Source organism: Mandrillus leucophaeus, unplaced genomic scaffold, assembly GCF_000951045.1.
Source record: "Mandrillus leucophaeus isolate KB7577 unplaced genomic scaffold, Mleu.le_1.0 Scaffold66, whole genome shotgun sequence".
Lineage (NCBI taxonomy): Eukaryota > Metazoa > Chordata > Mammalia > Primates > Cercopithecidae > Mandrillus > Mandrillus leucophaeus.
This window is the reverse complement of record NW_012107141.1, coordinates 3,947,124-3,965,293: the sequence shown is the minus strand read 5'-3', so window position 1 is coordinate 3,965,293 and position 18,170 is coordinate 3,947,124. Positions and strand designations below refer to the sequence as shown.

General features: G+C 40.5%; 1 protein-coding gene across 4 annotated transcripts in view; it reads left to right on the top strand.

The window, feature by feature from the left end:
- PHF21A (PHD finger protein 21A) overlaps positions 1 to 18,170 on the top strand; it is a 201,795-nt gene that overhangs the window by 154,161 nt on the left and 29,464 nt on the right. For 3 of the 4 annotated variants that reach the window (XM_012001374.1, XM_012001375.1, XM_012001372.1), the window contains 3 exons: positions 5,409 to 5,660; positions 6,879 to 6,968; positions 11,170 to 11,463. In XM_012001374.1, coding sequence (XP_011856764.1) covers positions 5,409 to 5,660; positions 6,879 to 6,968; positions 11,170 to 11,463 — 636 coding nt within the window. The remainder of the gene's footprint in view (positions 1 to 5,408; positions 5,661 to 6,878; positions 6,969 to 11,169; positions 11,464 to 18,170) is intronic. The other variant, XM_012001373.1, reaches the window with a different exon arrangement.

The window sequence follows — 18,170 nt, the reverse complement described above, 5'->3', positions numbered from 1 at the left end:
TCCCAAAGTGCTGGGATTACAGGCGTGAGCCACTGCACCTGGCCAACCTTTTTAAAATATTGTTTTATTTAGTGAAAATGTTTAATGATAAAAACCAAAAGCATCCTCTAAGTTTTTGGTTTTTGAGTTTACAGGTAAACTACCAATCTGGTTTTTAGTTTTTGTTTGTTTGTTTGTTTTTGAGACAGGATCTGGCTCTTTTGCTGAGGCTGGAGTGCAGTGGCACAATTTCAGCTCACTGAAACCCCTGCCCCAAGCCATCCTCCCACCTTAGCCTCCCAGGTAGTTGGGACTACAGGCAGAGTCCACCATGCCCAACTAATTTTTGTATTTTTTGTAGAAACAGGGTTTCACCATGTTTCCCAGGCTGGTCTCAAACTCCGGAGCTCAAGTGATCCACTCACCTTGGTCTCCCACAGTGTTGGGATTACAGACATGAGCCACTGCGCTTGGCACTACCAATCTATTTATTGGTACTACCAGTCTATGTGGTAGATTCTGGTATCCAAAGAGCAGTGGTCCCTGCCAGAAATCTGGTATATCATTTTTAGTAATTTTTGTTCATTCTGTAAATATTTGTGGCGTTCCTACTGTGTGCAAGCACTGTTCTAGGTAATGTGGAGACTAAATTCACAAATTTAGAGAGTTTCTATTTTCTTCAAGAATTTAAAAAATTTAAGATGTAGAGGAATTTTGAAGACAGAGTAATTTTGACTGGAGGGATCAGAAAGTACATGTCAAGGAGGGTTGCATCTGAGCAGGACCCTGACGGATGAATGGGATTTTAGCGATAGAGCAAAGGGGAAAGAGTTTCACAGGTATAGAGAGTAGTATGAACAAAAAGATGGAGTCAAAAAAGTAAATGCATGCCCTGGGAATCGTAGGTAGGCTGGTGTGGTTGGAGCGTGGGATCCACGAAACGATGGAGAGGAGATAAGGCCAAGCCCTCCAAAGCATGCCAAAACTTCTGGGTTTTGTAACAGTCATAGGGAAGTCAGAAGGTTCGTGAGGACAAGGACAAATGGGAGGTTATATATGACATATATTAAATATACAACTTCAGAAAGAATTAAACATTAAGTAGCAATCAGTGGGACAGGAGGAGATGCTAAGAGGAGAAAGTTTTTTTATTCTAAGTCGGGTGATTGGCATATATCAAGGCATAGAGGAAGCAATGAGGAATGCTTTTTGGGAGGGGGAATGGGGACAGTTTGCTTTACTTAGTTAACGCCAACTCATGCTTGTATGTATACTTTGAAAGTTTTCCAATCTACAGAAAAAGTGAAAGAATAGAACAGTTAAATACAGGTATACTCTCCAACCTATATTCACAGCCCTCTAATTTTTAATGGCGTAATGCAAATGTAAAGAAGAGAGCAGTTAATAAAACCAAATGGAAAAGAAACTTTTGGAGACAAAAAAGGGAGAAGGGTTCTGTTTGTGGTTGTTTGAGTATACAACATGACTGCATTCAAAATTAAACCAGCAAAATAATATAAAATAGATGTGGAGGTTAGTTAGATCCCATAGTAATAATCCCTTAAATTCTGATTTGTACATTGGAGTTCATCTGTTTTATTATATTTTATTTCTTTTCTGAGACAGGGTCTCACTGTATCACCTAGGCTAGAGTGCAGTGATGCAATTACGGCTCACCTCAGCCTTGGCCTCCCAGGCTTAGGTGATCCTCCCACCTCAGCCTCTTAGATAGTTGGGACTACAGGTGTGTGTCACCATGCCCAACTAATTTTTATATTTTTTTGTAGAGGCAGGGTTTCACTGTGTTGCCAAGGCTGGTCTCAAACTCCTAGGCTTAAGTCATCTGCCCATGTTGGCCTCCCAAAGTGCTGGGATTACAGGCGTGACCCACTGTGTCCAGCCTGAGTCCATCTGTTTTAAATCAATACTTCATATTTGGCAGGCAAACAACAATAACTTAGCAAATAAATAAATAAATGAAAAGGATTTTGCTATTGGCAGTATTTGCCATGCCGTGTATTTCTGCATTAATTTCTAGCTCATGCAGTTTGTGTTTTGTCAAAATAAAAAACCCCTTCGTGAAACTGGAGAAATAGCTACCTTCTCTTAAAGGTGATCATACTTAGACACTGTTAACTAGCTAAAAACAAATCAGAGCTTTCATATAAATAAATCTCTTGGCTGGGTGTGGTGGCAATTAGCCAGGTGTGGTAGCACCTACCTTTAGTCCAAGGTACTAAGGAGACTGAGGTGGAAGGATTACTTGAGCCCAGGAGGTCAAGACTGCAGTGAGCCGTGATTGTGCCACTGCATTCTAGCCTGGGTGACAGAGTGAGACCCTATCTCAAAAAAAAATAAACAACAACAACAATAATAATAATTTGTTGTTGGACACCTTTCTTCTCTATGTCTCTTCTTCCTCCTTCCAGAACAGTTCAGACCTTTTCATTAGACTTGCATTTCAAAGTTCTAAATTCCTTTTGTCATCTAAACTCAGGAGCTTAGTTTGTGTTCCCTAATACTTGGGAAAGAAGAAGCACCAGACTAGGGGTAAAGATCTAAGCACTACCTGGGTCTTGGTGTCAATAAATAGTAAATATATTCTTCAAAAAGTTTTCACTGAAGCATACAGTACTAGGTCTTGTGCCTGGATAGTAGACAAAGAGGTATGTAGATGCTAGAAATCATGTAGTGAAATCAGCCATAACCATAGTTGTAAAAGAAAACTGCTAACCTAAGATGTGAACAAACTTGTTAGGTTTCAGTGTTTTTAAAGCATTGGGTTAATGGTAAGTATACAATTCAGGTGAGTTTGAGGCTTTAGTCAGTATTTTGTAGACTCATCAGTTTAGAGTTATTCAAAATATTGGTGATTTACTTGAAACAAAAGTATATTGACTTCTCTTAAAGCAGTAACAACATGCGTGTCTTTAAAATCCATGTCAGTGAGTTCTTCTGACTAGAACTTTACTCCCACAATCCGTGGTAGCACTGGATTGAATGCCATCTGGTGTGACTGGACCACCACTTCAGAAGTTCTTTAAATCAACATGTTTTAAATGGAAAACTAGGGCTAACACACTGTGGCAAAAACACTTACTACAAATTGCTGATAATACAGTCAGTCCTTGTTATACTACTATTAATATACCATTTCTAATAATAAATAGCATTTGGCTTTTATTTGGTTTTCGTCACTGATCAAAGATAGATAATCCACTGCACCCCAAAATAAATATCAGTGTTCCCCCTTTACTCTCATTTCACATTTAAAGAGCAATGGCAAAGAGAATAAGCCACTTAGTGAAGAGGAAACAAAGATTTGGGTGATGATCTTAAAAGATTAGATAATACGTGTATATGTGCGTAAGGCAGAAAAATGGAGATAAATAATTCCCTAGAAGCAAACAACTTAATACCCTGAAGTAGAAAAGCATAGACACTGAAATAGAAATTCATAAGGGAAGTTGTCCAGATGTGTTTCTGAGAGAATGGAAGTACTTTTCACTGGTCTTGCACAGTGATAGAACTTTCTATAATGTTGGAAATACCGTCTGTCTCTACTGTTCAGTTTGGTCACCACTAACCACATGTGACTTTTGACATTTGAAATGTGGCTAGTGCAACTGAGGAACTGGTGTTTTGTTTTTGTTTTAATTAATTAAATTTAATTAATTTATTTTTTATTTTTATTTATTTATTTATTTTGAGACAAAGTCTCACTATTGTTGCCCAGGCTGGAGTGCAATGGTGCGATCTCAGCTCACTGCAGCCTCTGCCTCCCGGGTTCAAGCAGTTCCCCTGTCTCAGCGTCCCGAGTAACTGGGCTTACAGGTGCCTGCCACCACGCCTGGCTAATTTTTTTTTTTTTTTTGAGACGGAGACTCGCTCTCTCGCCAGGCTGAGTGCAGTGGCACGATGTCTGCTCACTGCAACCTCTGCCTCCTGGGTTCAAGCAATTCTTTTGCCTCAGCCTCCCGAGTAGCTGGGATTACAGGTGCCTGCCACCACGCCTGGCTAATTTTTGTATTTTTAGTAGAGACGCGGTTTCGCCATGTTGGCCAGACTGGTCTTGAACTCCTGACCTCAGGTGATCTGCCCGCGTTGGCCTCCCAAAGTGCTGGGATTACAGGCGTGAGCCACTGCATCTGGCCTACTTTTTATATTCTTAGTAGAGACAGGGTTTCACCATGTTGACCAGGCTGGTCTTGAACTCCTGACCTCAGGTGATCCACCTGCCTCGGTCTCCCAAAGTGCTGGGATTACAGGCGTGAGCCACTGCGCTGGGCCAATTAATTTACTTTTAAATAGCAACTTGTGGCTAGTAGCTGCCAAATCAGACAGTGCAAATATACAGTAAAGGTGGAGTAGTATCGAAATCAGAATCAATGAGTTTGACCAGGTAAATTTTCATGTTCCCGAAATGTCTATCTATCTCCAGATAGATGCTTAGGCCATGTAATGAGTTAGTTTATATTTTTTTTGTTTGTTTTGTAACTGATTCCTTTAATTATTCTAGTAAAAGGTGTAGAGAAGTGCAGCTTCAAAGCTGCAATAGCACTTCCAAGGAGCATCAGTCAAGTCCTCTCACCTCAGTTCATCTTCTGATCTCTCAGGCTTTTAAAACTCAGATGTTTGTTTCCACCTTGTCATGTTTCATTGCATCTTTGATCACCTCTGCAGCAGTTCTCCAGAGTAAAGATTATAGGTAGTAACTCATAATATCCCTTTGGCATCAAGAACTGGTATTTACTGTATACTCGTTGGCTAATATGTTTCATTGTCTGGAGCTTGGGACTCACTGCCTTCAAGGTAACTGCCTCAGAGGTGACATGCTAATCCTTATGTGAGTTACCCTTCCGTCTCTACAGGGTGACACCATAAAAGAGAAAGAAAGAAGGAAAGAAAAAGACACTGTCCTTTTACCCCAGCCTTTGTGTCTCAGGAAGCAGATATCCAAAATTATATGGTGGCTTTCTTCATATTGCTGAGGTTGTAGCAGTTAGGATAGAGATGATACGTAGCTTATTGATTTGCAACTAGTACAAAGTTTAAATTAATTAAGAGCAAGCAAAGAATTAGAAAAACTAAAAGAAATAAGTATACTCACATTCTGTATCTGTACACCTACCCCATTTGTTGTTGAAAACCCTGTGCCTGAATTAGTCTGCAGTTATTACTATCCACTTACCCACTTACAAGTGACACCAACATGAGAACTCTTGAAAACTAGAGATTGCCTTTCTCTGTAGTAAGGAGTGTGCTGTATGTACACTAAAGAAATGTTGTGTTCTACAGAGAAACTTGATTGATTATGAGAATTATTGTTTTGTTTTCTTCCGAGGTTTAGCAGCATATTGTTTAGTGGGATTTAGTTTATTATTTAGTTTAGATTTAGTGTCTTAATATCTGTTTTCCCTGTCTCCTAGAAGACTGTAACTACAGCTTCTATGATTACCACAAAGACACTACCTCTCGTCTTGAAAGCAGCAACTGCGACCATGCCTGCCTCTGTGGTGGGCCAGAGACCTACCATTGCTATGGTGACCGCCATCAACAGTCAGAAGGCTGTGCTCAGCACTGATGTGCAGAACACACCAGTCAACCTCCAGACGTCTAGTAAGGTCACTGGGCCTGGGGCAGAGGCTGTCCAAATTGTGGCAAAAAACACAGTCACTCTGGTAAGCCAGCAGCTGCTCCTCATGTGTGATCACATGAGAAGGTTAGGATATGCATTTGTGTAGTATATCCCTTCTAGGCTCCTGCTGGATTTCTCAGTTTCCATCATTCTTCTAGCATACCAAATTCCCCTTTGGGGCTGACAAGGGAATATGGCATTTCTGCTGTCTGCTCAAATCACTACAGAAGTGTCCTGACACCAAGGACCAAATTCAGTGCATTATCTGACATCAAAGTATGACTTGATTTTAGGGAGAAGGTCTCCTTCACAGAGGCATACACACTGTTTCATTTATCTCTCCCTCTCCCTTCACTCTGTCTACAGTGTTTTCCTGTGAAACTTGAGTGCTTAAACTCTCTTATGCTGTATTACTGCCTTGGTGAAAACTCACTGATGATTCTTTTAGTTTAATACCCCTTTAAATTGATTGTACCCAGAAAGTACTGGAGTTAGTTGAGGCACTTTAAAAATATTCAAGAAACTCACAAATTAACCGCGTCAGTGCCCAAGTTTTGTTCAGGAAAAAAAAAAAAAAAAAAATCCCTTTAAGGAGGAAGTACTTGAACAAGAATTTTCATGAGAGTTCTAGGATCGAGCCATTTAGAAAACTGATATTCTCAGAAGTTTGGGAGAAATGTATCTAAGTTTTGATGTAAAATTCCTTTAAAATGGCACCTAAGAGCTCTTGGTGGCTTTTGAATGATACCAGTGGTGAGTGAAACTAGAGAGCAATAAAGTGAAGCTTCACCACTTACCCAGGAATTTTTAGAGAAGCAACCAGGTCACTCAACCAGATACTGAGAGTTAGAAAATTTTCTGTAGGAATAAAGCCATTCACTGTTAGCTTATATCAGGAAAAAGCCTATTTGGCTAAGCAGCAAGGTTGATTTTACTTTGGATCCAGTCTTGACTTTTAAAATATATTAGTGCAAAAGTTCTTGAGTGTCAAAGAAAATTGTCTAAGATTTACTGAGCCTGCTCTGTTCTCCATTAGGTGTAGGAGGAAACAGAAGTGTGGTTGGTTCGTTTTATAGGGTAAAGCACGCAGGTGGGAGAGTTAAAAAGTTTCCTAATGCAATGTTAATTCAGATGATGAACTTATGATGAAATGTTGTAGAAAATATTGTCTGATCCAAAGAGTAGTGATGCTAAAAATACTAGCTTTGATACTGAAGCGTGATTGTTCTCTCTGGTTTATTGATCTTCCTCATTTTTTTAGCAGGTTCAGGCAACACCTCCTCAGCCCATCAAAGTACCACAGTTTATCCCCCCTCCTAGACTCACTCCACGTCCAAACTTTCTTCCACAGGTGAGTAAACCAATGGCAAGCCCAATGATAGGTTAGATGGGACAAAAACCCTCATGGGCTCTTTCTAAGTAGCTGTAATGGGGCTTGTCAGCCCAGCTGTCTATCCCACTTAGCTAAAAATTCTGACTGTTGATTTATGTACCATGAAGAAGCTTATTTTGTCATCATGGTTTATTAGCAATGACCAAAGGTAGTAGCAGGGGGAAGTAAAGGAAAGGGAACATTTTCTAAATTTAAAATAATTAAAATCATTATAAACCTTAAACTTACTAGAAGAATTTAGCCAAAGTCTGCCTGGCAGTGGGGAAAGAATGCAATTAACACTTCTTATTTCTTTCCTACGTGCCAAAAAGAGTAGGGAAGGAAACAACAGCTAAACCAACTAGTAGAAACCATTCTTCAGTTCTACCCTGGAAAGGATGGTTAAGGATTGAGCATCATGCATAAAGGCAAAGCCTTGCTTCTACAGGCTCGGGCTAGGGGTCTGTACAGAGGACTTTCTCCCTAGGCCCGAGCAGCCCTGCATTACCATATTCTCCTGAGAGTGTTCTTCCAGCAATTAGGCTAACTTTCACCATTCCCAGTGCAAAATGTCAAGATGTCCCCATTCTGGGCCTTGAGGAGTGTTGACTTCCTTGGTAGAAAGGCTGTGAGAGTTCCCATCTGAGGCCCTAGTTTTCAGACAAAGAGAGAAGAAGAAGGAGTTTTGTGGTTCAGTGGTGTAAATGATTTCCAAGTAGCCTCTGGAGAGAGATTGGGCAATGCTAATACTAGATAAGATGATTTCACTTGTTTATCAGATAAATTCTTAATAAATACCTTAATAAATACCTCGCAGGGTAGTCTGAGAGAGCCCGTGGGAGGGATACCTGCCTTCTTTTTTTTTTTTTTTTTGCAATGGAGTCTCGCTTCCATCACACGGGCTGGAGTGCAGTGGCGTGATCTCAGCTCACTGCAATCTCCACCTCCCAGATTCAAGCGATTCTCTTTCCTCAGCCTTCCAAGTAGCTGGGGATTACATGCATGCGCCACCATGCCTGGCTAATTTTTGTATTTTTAGTAGAGACGGGGTTTTGCCATGTTGGCCAGGCTGGTCTCAAACTCCTGACCTCAGGGTGGTCCACCTGCCTCGGCCTCCCAAAGTGCTGGGATTACAGGCCTGAGCCACTGTGCCCGGCCTACCTGCCTATTAGAGTATTAGAGAAGGTTCCTTCAAGCTTTCTTTGATGAGTTGACATTCATTCTGACCTAAAATCCTAGCTGAGTTAGCCTAATAAAACTTTGGAAGAAGGATAAAAATGTCCCAGGCAGAGGACAGATCATGTATATAGTTCCACGGTGGAGAAATGCGTTAAGTTTAAAGAACAAAAGGAGGTTTGCTGTGGCTGAGCACAGAGGGCCATGTGGCTCATGCAAGCTAGAGTTAGAGTTGAGGTTGGAGAAGTCCACTGGGGCCAGAGCTGGTGGAATATTGTAGGCTATGCAGGAACCTGGGCCTTACCCTAAGAGCAGCAGGCATTCATTAAAGCTTTTCAGGCAAGCACTTGATGTGGTCAGATTTATGTTTTAGAAAATTCTTCTTGCCTCTGTGCAGAAAATAAATTGGGAATGGTCAAGACTGTGGGCAGGAAGAAGAGTTAAGACATTGTCAATAATGGTATTAACCAATGTTTAGAGAATCTTGCTACATACTAGGTACTATGCTAGGCACTTACATGGGGTATCTATTTTAATTGTTACAACAACCCTGTGCAAATAGGTATTACTCTTTTTAGGGTAAGGAATCTAAGATTTAGTCCATGTTTTTCAAACAGTGGATCATGACCCACTTGTTGTGAAAGCAATTTAGTGGATTGTAACCAGAGTGTTTAAATAAAATGAATAGAATAGAATAGAATAGGAACTGTTAAGAGTACATAGCACATACTGTGTTCTCTATTTCAGAAAGTTTTTGTTTTTAGAGATATATGTCTATAGGTGCATGCTGATTACAGAGTAAAATACATTTCTTACTGTTAGTTAGTAGCACCCACCACAGGGTCGTTTTAAGTTCAGCCAAACATTCATAGCAACGAGACTTTCATGGGCCACACTTGGCACCAGTCTACTTGGAATGATACAGGACAGAAACCACAGCTTGTGAGCAAGATAGCATCAGACATTTGTCTTCAATGAGTCCATACAGCAGTCCCTACAGCGGTCCAAGGATAGCTCAGGTGTAAGGAAATAAGCTGCTTACCTAAGACAATGGGAAAGTCACCTTGGCATAGAAGCCTTATGCCCACAGGAGCCAATGTATCTTATAAAAACTACATAGGCATCGCTTTCAAGGTTCCCACAATGGATGTGCCCAAGTTATAAGAGTCACCCCACTTAGGGAAGCCCAAATCATGGGGTCCCCTCAAGCCCATCCAGATTTGATTTAGCAATAAGGGAATTTTTTTTTTTTTTTTCTTAAGATGGGGTCTCACTCTATGACCCAGGCTGGAGTGCAGTGGCGCTCTCTCAGCTCACTGCAACCTCCACGTCCCGGGTTCAAGCAATCCTCCTGTCTCAGCCTCTCAAATAGCTGGGATTACAAGTGTGTGCCACCATGCCTGGCTAATTTTTGTATTTTTAGTAGAGACGGTGTTTCACCATTTTGGCCAGGCTGGTCTCAAACTCCTGGCCTCAAGTGATCCACCAGCCTCAGCCTCCCAAAGTGTTGGGATTACAGGTGTGAGCCACTGTGCCCGGCCAGTAAGGGGTCATTTTTATCATAAGCAATTTTGCCTAGTAATATAGTTGACATTCTTACCCTTACCAGGTTTCCGGGAGAGCAGAGCTAAAGAGTTAATTGAAAGTCAAACCTCATGCATAAGGGGAAAGGGTTTTGCCCACAGGGTCACAGTTTTAAAAGTTTGAAAAATACTGGCTTATGGCTGGCCGCAGTGGCTCACACCTGTAATCCCAGCACTCTGGGAGGCCAAGGCGGGTGGATCCTGAGGTCAGAAGATCGATACCATCCTGGCCAACATGGTGAAATCCTGTCTCTACTAAAAATACAAAATTAGCTGGGTGTGGTGGCGTGTGCCTGTAGCCCCAGCTACTCAGGAGGCTGGGGCAGGAGAATCACTTGAACCTGGGAGCCGGAGGCTGCCATGAGCCAAGATCGCGCCACTGCACTCCAGCCTGGCAATAGAGTGAGACTCAATCTCAACAACAACAACAAAACTGGCTTATAAAAATCAAGTATGTTACCTGAGGTTACACAGCCAGTGAGTGGTAGAACCAGGATTTGAACCCAAGCAAGGCTGACCTCATGTTTTTAACTGTAACTTTTTTTCACTGTTTTCAGTGAGCCACACATAAACTAGGATAGTGGATAGTGGAGTGAGGATAGAAGTAGACAGATTTGAGAAGTATTTAGAGAGTAGAGGGTGGAGTAAAAAATCATTAAGAGTGATTCCAAAGTTTGTTAAGAAAAGGTCTCTTACTGAGGCAATTATAGGAGGAAGAGAGGATTGGAAGAAGAAATTAATGAGTCTTAGATATGTTGATTTTGAACTTATGAGATACTCAAGTTGAATATAATTCTGAAGTTCAGGAAATGTCTCAGGTTCTGAGGTAAAAATGTGAAAGTCTTCAGTACACAGATGGTAATTGAAGCCATGACATGGGCGAAAGGTCCTAGGAATAATGGGAACATTGGGAAGAAAAGGGGTACCATGGAAAAAAATCCTAAGAAATAGTCACATTTAGGATGAGGAAGAGTAAGCCCACAAAGGAGACCGAGAGGAGGAGTGGCCAAGAACAGGGAGTTAGAGGGCCAGAAATGGGGGTGAGCTGAAGCTGTGGATATGAAGAAATTTCAAATGTGAGTTAAGGCTATTGGCAACATTATGACTGTACTATGCACAAGTTCTGGGTGGAACCAGTCTCTGGATTAGGCCTTTGAGCTCAACCAGAAGAGGTGGCATGGTGTAGAAGAGGGAGCTCAGGGTTTAGAATCAAAAGCTGTGTTCTAGGGTGAGGTATGAACCTCAAGAGCTGATGAGTCTTATATAAGATTATATGCCCTGAGGTCTATAGAATTAATATACCAAAATGAGCATTAGTAAGTATATTAAATACTATTTCATACATAGAGTGTGGAAGATTTGCTTTTATAGGACTTGAGCAGCTTAAGTAATACAATAATTATTCTCTCTTTCCCCTATAGGTTCGACCCAAGCCTGTGGCCCAGAATAACATTCCTATTGCCCCAGCACCACCTCCCATGCTCGCAGCTCCTCAGCTTATCCAGAGGCCCGTCATGCTGACCAAGTTCACCCCCACAACCCTTCCCACATCCCAGAATTCCATCCACCCCGTCCGTGTCGTCAATGGGCAGACTGCAACCATAGCCAAAACGTTCCCCATGGCCCAGCTCACCAGCATTGTGATAGCTACTCCAGGGACCAGACTCGCTGGACCTCAAACTGTACAGCTTAGCAAGCCAAGTCTTGAAAAACAGGTATAGGCAGAGTATGTACCTGCTCTGGGCAGTAGCCTTGCCTTTGAGGCATTTGGCTGCTGGGCTTTCTCTAAATACATTTTCTCAAGGGCTCTTCATCTCACCACCATTGTCAGTAAGATGTCGCTTATGTGCGATAATTCATCCACGTGCAGAAGGGTCATTCTTACTGAAGAAAGTTGGGTTGCTTTTCCCACCATCCCCTCGTAGATGGGCTGGGATTCCTGTGTGAGTGAGCTCCCCCTGGTGGTTCTGATGTGGAAATTCACAGGCTCTGCTACCCTCCGTCAGGAAACAGATGAGGTAGTAAACAGAAAACGCCATGTTAGTTTCGGCCCAATAAGAATCCAGATGAAGACAGGACTGTGAAAGTCAGAAAGAATAAACAAAACAGGGAAAGGGATTTCATTTCAAAGACTTTTCTTTGATTGTTACAGATAACGGGGAGCCAAACAAAAAAAAATTAAAATTTCCAAAAAGCATTCTGTTAACTTTAGAGGATGCAGACATTTTAGCTCAAATATTGAAACATTTCATTTATATTTCCTGAAGTCAGATTTTATCTTAAAAAACGAGGCTAGAGACATACAAGTAACCTGCAAAAATACTTGAAGGTTCTGTAGCAGAAAGACCTCTGAAAACAACAAAAAGGATTTATAGGCAGTCGCCGTATCCTATTTGAAAAACGGCTAGTGATGAGAAAGAAGAATTTGGCAAAGAAAAGCATTCTCTCTCAAGAAAGTTGCTTTAAAAAGTCATCGACCTATTTCTAATTGTTCAGTCTTGACTTCTCATTTATCTGAAAATAGTCTGTGGTGATCCTGAATCTTCTGCCTCGGGATGGACCATGATTCAGAGAGGCTGTTCAGATGCTGCCTGCTGCCTTAGTCTTCTTGAGCAGAGGCACCTATGCATAGAGTACTAGGCCTTATACCCAGGCAGCTCACAAATGCAGTAGACCTTGCACTCAAGAAGCTCTAGGTATCAAAATCTGTGCTTAGGAAACACAAGAACACATCTCAATTCCTGGGGAACCTATTCAAACCCCAGGAAGTGCTTTGAGAAACATTCAGAAATAAATTACTTGTTATTATTTTTTGAGACAAGAGTTTTGCTCTTGTTGCCCAGGCTGGAGTGCAATGGCACAGTCTCAGCTCACCACAACCTCCACCTCCCAGGTTCAAGCGATTCTCCTTGCCTCAGCCTCCTGAGTAGCTGGGATTATAGGCATGAGCCACCACATCTGGCTAATTTTAATATTTTTAGTAGAGACGGGGTTTCTCCGTGTTGGTCAGGCTGGTATCAAACTCCCAACCTCAGGTGACCTGCCTGCCTCGGCCTCCCAAAGTGCTGGATTACAGGCATGAGCCACCACGCCCAGCCCAGAAATGAATTATTTACACATATTTTAAAACAGAAAATTTCAAACTTATTGACAGCAGAACTTTGGTATTAAGCTACTGAGAGTCAGATACTCAAGCTTATGAGTTTGGGTGGGGACATGTTGTCTTGTGCTCGCTCTCAAAGAACCTCTGAGGAGCCTCAGTGTTCCTCAGAACCTGGTTTCACAACACTATTTTAGGTTATTAAATATTATTTCTCTTTACCTCTTTTTTTGATAAAGGTATTTTAGGAGACAAATTATTTTGGTTTCATTTTTACATTTCTTTTCTGATTACAAAGATAATACAAGTTCATTTTTAAAACGAATTCAGACATTACAAAAATATAAATTGTAGAAAGTGCTTTTCCGCATAATCTAAAGAGAGAATAAACTTTTACCATAATTTTACCCCCAAGAGTTAATTACTATTAACAGTTTAGATTAAATTCTTACAGATTTTTTTTTCTTTTCTTTTTCTTTTTTTTTTTTTTTTTTTTTTTTGAGACAGAGTTTTACTCTTGTCATCCAGGCTGGAGTGCAGTGGTGGGATCTCGGCTCACTGCAACCTCCACCTCCCAGATTCAAACAATTCTCCTGCCTCAGCTTACCGAGTAGCTGAGATTACAGGTGCCCACCACCTCACCTGGCTAATTTTTGTATTTTTAGTAGATACAGGGTTTCACCGTGTTAGCCAGGCTGGTCTCAAACTCCTGACCTCAGGTGACCCACTTGCCTAGGCCTCCCAAAGTGGTGGGATTACTGGCGTGAGCCACCACGCACGTCCCCCAGATATTTTCTATGTACATGTAAAACATTTTTTAAGCAAAAACCAAAATCAAACTATATATTTTGTAATTTGGTTTTTTTCCTACTTTAATAGATCTTAAACATCTTTTCATGTCCTGGCCTTCATGTTGATAGAGCTTTTTATTTTAATTATAATATTACAAAAAGATATCCTTGAATTCTTAAGAATTAAAATAATTTCTTTTGTAGCAGTAAATTTCATGTTCTCTCTCTCTCGGAGTCTTGCTCTGTTGCCCAGGCTGGAGTGCAGTGGCACCATCTTGGCTCACTGCAAGCTCCGCCTCCTGGGTTCACACCATTCTCCTGCCTCAGCCTCCCAAGTAGCTGGGACTACAGGCGCCTGCCACCACACCCGGCCAATGTTCTCTCTTCTTTTTGGTCTAATAAAGGAATTCAGTCATTGTTATTTTAGTTTGCTGGGCAGCCTGGCGTAATAGTCTTAGAGGTTACCAAGCCCAATCAGTAGAGTCTCTCTTTACACTAGATTGCATTCTCTGGATTCTCTTACTTTATTTCTTTCAACTAGCCTTCTTTTCTATTTATATTTCATTTCCAATATCACATGTATAGCCAGTAAGAGATCTCATAGATCTTAGAGCTAAAGGTAAAACAACGTAATGTTTGTAGCCATGGAAGAACCTGTTCACAGAGTTACCAAACCTGTATCCAACGTTCTCTCTATGACCAGGCTAAATGGGTTCCCTTTTGCTTTCTGCTATTCCCTTTAGATAATAACATCATTCATTTAATAAAAATGTGTTAAGTGCTGGTTGCTATGCTGCATGTGGTGCCCATATGTAAGGTGGATAAACTAAAGCCTGTACCCTCACGGAACTCAGTTTCTAGTGTGTTTGGAGCAGGCACTGAGGCTGTGTCTCCAGGCGAAGGAAGCATGGCCTCCCACATTGGCATAGGAATGGGAGAAGGCAATGCCAGTTCTAACAGCAGTGGTCTCATGTGTCCTTCCCCTGTCAGACATAACCAACTTCCTTATCCACCCCAGATAAGAGATCTTATCCCTTATTAGAAACCACATTACATTGTGGCTCTGAGAAAACAAGTGGTAAGGTTTAAAAATCTCTGAAGCTGAAGACTTGTTTTAGACAGAAAAGTAGATGAAGCCAGAAGACTTATGATAGAGCCTCCACATCACCTCCCTTTGTGTCCTTATCCTCTCCAGCGCTCTAAAATGGGGCTAACACCTGTTGGTGATGAAATGAGATAAGGTATTTAATGTTTATTAGACTGTGTCTGATGGAGTTCTCAGGAATTATGTTTCTTTCTTCTCCACCCCACTGCACACCCTGCAACAAAGACTTCTATGTATGTCGTCAAGGTGGAGCTACTGAAAAATATCCAAGGTTCTATGGGGAAAAAAATTGCCACATTACCATAAATATTTTTCATAGGAATCTGCACAGTATCTTCTAAAGAGGAGTACTTACAAGATAATAATATTACCCGATGTATTATCTTCAAATTTCTGTTTTCCCTGTTTAGTAAACCCGTGCTGATGCCTCCCGTTACCCCAGTTTAATACTGTTGCTATAGTAGGGAAAATAGATCCAAGTGACCAAACCATGAGTTTTGCTTTGCCTTCAATCCCAATCTGGATGAACAAAATTATTTGGACATTTATTTGCATCTGCCTAACTTTGATTTTTCATGCAGACAGGTATATAAAGTGTACTTGATTAACTTCATTCTAGGTTTGTGCAGAGTTTTTGGATTCTTTTATGATACCAAAAAGAATAGGAGTTGCAAATTCTGATAACCGTGGGTTCGAAGAGGAGATGTAAGTGAGTGAAACAGGCTAGGAGTAAACAACTGGATTTTTTATTTATTTTTCCACTTTCAGTGGGAACATGAGTATAAGAGATATCCCACGTTTATTCTTAATTCCCCTTTAAAATAATAAGTAAGACAAGCGTGATAATAATTGACAATAGAAAATGGAAGAAACTGTGGCAAACTGCACAGTAATATGCTTCAGCTCAAGGAAGCAGCTGCTTCTTGGCAATAACAAAGTTTTATCACATGGAGACTTTTTCAAGAAAAGCCTGAAATCCAGATGTTTTTAAAAGTTGCCTAGTTGTTAAAATACGGGTAACTGTTTAAACACCATATAGGCAGAAAATAACATCTGCAGGACAACTTCGAGCCTGCGTAATGGTTTATAATCTCAGATAGAGACCAAATTTCAGGTGCATCAAAGAGATATCTATGAATTCTTTTTTGTTTTCTAATCCAATGTTTTTTTTTTAAATTGAGGTGAAATCACATAAAATTAATCATTTTAGAGTAACAGTTCAGTAGCATTTAGTATATTCACAGTATTGTGCAACCGCCACTTCTATTAAGTTCTACAACATTTTCATTGCCCCAAAATAAAACCCAGTATCCATTAAGCAGTTACTTAACTTTTGCCCTCCACCCTGCCACTGGCAATCACCAGTCTGCTTTCTGTCTCCATAGATTTACCTGTTCTGGGTATTTCATATACATAGAATCATACAATATGTGATTCTTATGTCTGGCTGCTTTCACTTAGCATGTTTTTGAGAGTCATCCATATGGTAATACGTATCAGTGCCCTCTTCTGTTTTAAATGGCTGAATAATATTCCATGACATGTATATACCACAATTTGTTTATTCATTCATCTCTTGATAGACCTAGGAAATCATAAGACATTGGTTGGTTCCACTTTTTGGCTATTGTGAATAGTACTGCTATGAACATTCATGTGCAAGCATTTGAATGACTACTTGTTTTCAGTTCTTTGGGGTATATACCTAGGAGTAGAAATTGCTAGGTCATACAGTAATTCTGCTCAGCTATTTGAAGAACTGCCAAACTGTTTTCCACGGCAACTGAATCATTTTTCATTCCCAACAGCGGTATATGAGTGTTCCATTTTCTCCACATCCTTACCACACCTATTACTTTCCTTTTTGTTTCATTTATAGCCATTTCAGTGGGTGCGAAGTAGTGTTGATGTGCATTTCCCTAATGACTAATGATGGTGAGCATCTTTTCATGTGCTTCTTGGCCATTTGTACATCAGTGAAAAAAGGTCTATTCAAATCCTTGGCCAATTTCTAAATTGGGTTGTTTTTCTGTTGTTGAGTTGTAAGAGTTCTTTATATAATCTGGATACTAGACCCTTACCAGATACATGATTTGCAAATATTTTCTCCCGTTCCGTAGTTTGCCTTTTTGCTTTCTTGATACAGTCCTTTGATACACAGCTGATTTTTGTCTTGATCTTGTACCCTACAACTTTGCTGAATTTATTTATTAGCTCTAGTATTTGTTTTATGGATTCTTTGAGTTTTTTTCTGTGTAGGATCATGTCATCTGCAAATAGAGATTTACATCTTCCTTTCCAATTTGGGTGTCTTTTATTTCTTTTTCTTGCCTAATTGCTCTGACCGAAACTTCCAGTACAATATCACATAGCAATGGTGAAAGCAAACATTCTTGTCTTGTGGCTGATTTCAAGTGGAAAGTTTTCACCATTGAGTATGATGTTAGCTGTGTTTTCATAAATGTTTTTTCTAAAGTCAAGGAAATTCCCTTTTATTCCAAGCTTTCTGAGTGTTTTTATGAACAGATACTGGAATTTTTTAAATAAAAAATGTACATGTATAAGGTATACAATAAGATGGTTTGATATACATAGTAATATGATTAATATAATCAAGCTAATTAATATATCTCCTCACGTAGTTAACCCTTTTTGTGTGTGTAGTGGGGTGCTACATTTTGACAAATGCTTTTTCTACACCAATTGAGATGTCATGTTTTTTTTTTTTCCCTTTGGTTCTGTTAACGTGGTATATTATATTGATTTTCTTACGTTGAACCACCCTTCCATTCTTGGGATAAATCTGGCTTTATCATGGTGTATCATCATTTTAATATGCTCTTGAATTCAGTTTACTGGTGTTTTGTTGAGGGACTTTTGTTGTTGTTGAGAGTTTTTGCATCTATATTCATAAGGGATATTGGTCTGTAATTTTCTATTCTTTTTGTTTTTGCTTTTTTGGAGGCAGGGTCTTGCTCTGTTACCCAGACTGGAGTGTAGTGGTGCAATTGCTGCTCACTGCAGCCTCAACTTCCCAGACTCAAGTGATCCTCCCATTTCAGCCTCCCAAGTAGCTAGGACTACAGGCATGCACCACCATCCCTGGCTAATTTTTTTACATTTTTTTGTAGAGATGGGGTCTTACTTTCTTGCCCAGGCAGGTCTTGAACTCCCAGGTTCAAGTGATCCCCCGACCTTGGCTTCCCAAAGTGTTAGAATTATAGGCATGAGCCACTAAGCCTGGCCTATAATTTAATTTTTTTTTTTCTTTTGAGACACGGCAGGATCTTGCTCTGTCACCCAGGCTGGAGTACAGTGGCACGATTTCGGCTCCAGTGATCCTCCCGCCTCAGCCTCCCAAGTAGCTGGGACTACAGTTGTGCACCACCATGCCTGGCTAATTTATATATATATATAATATATATA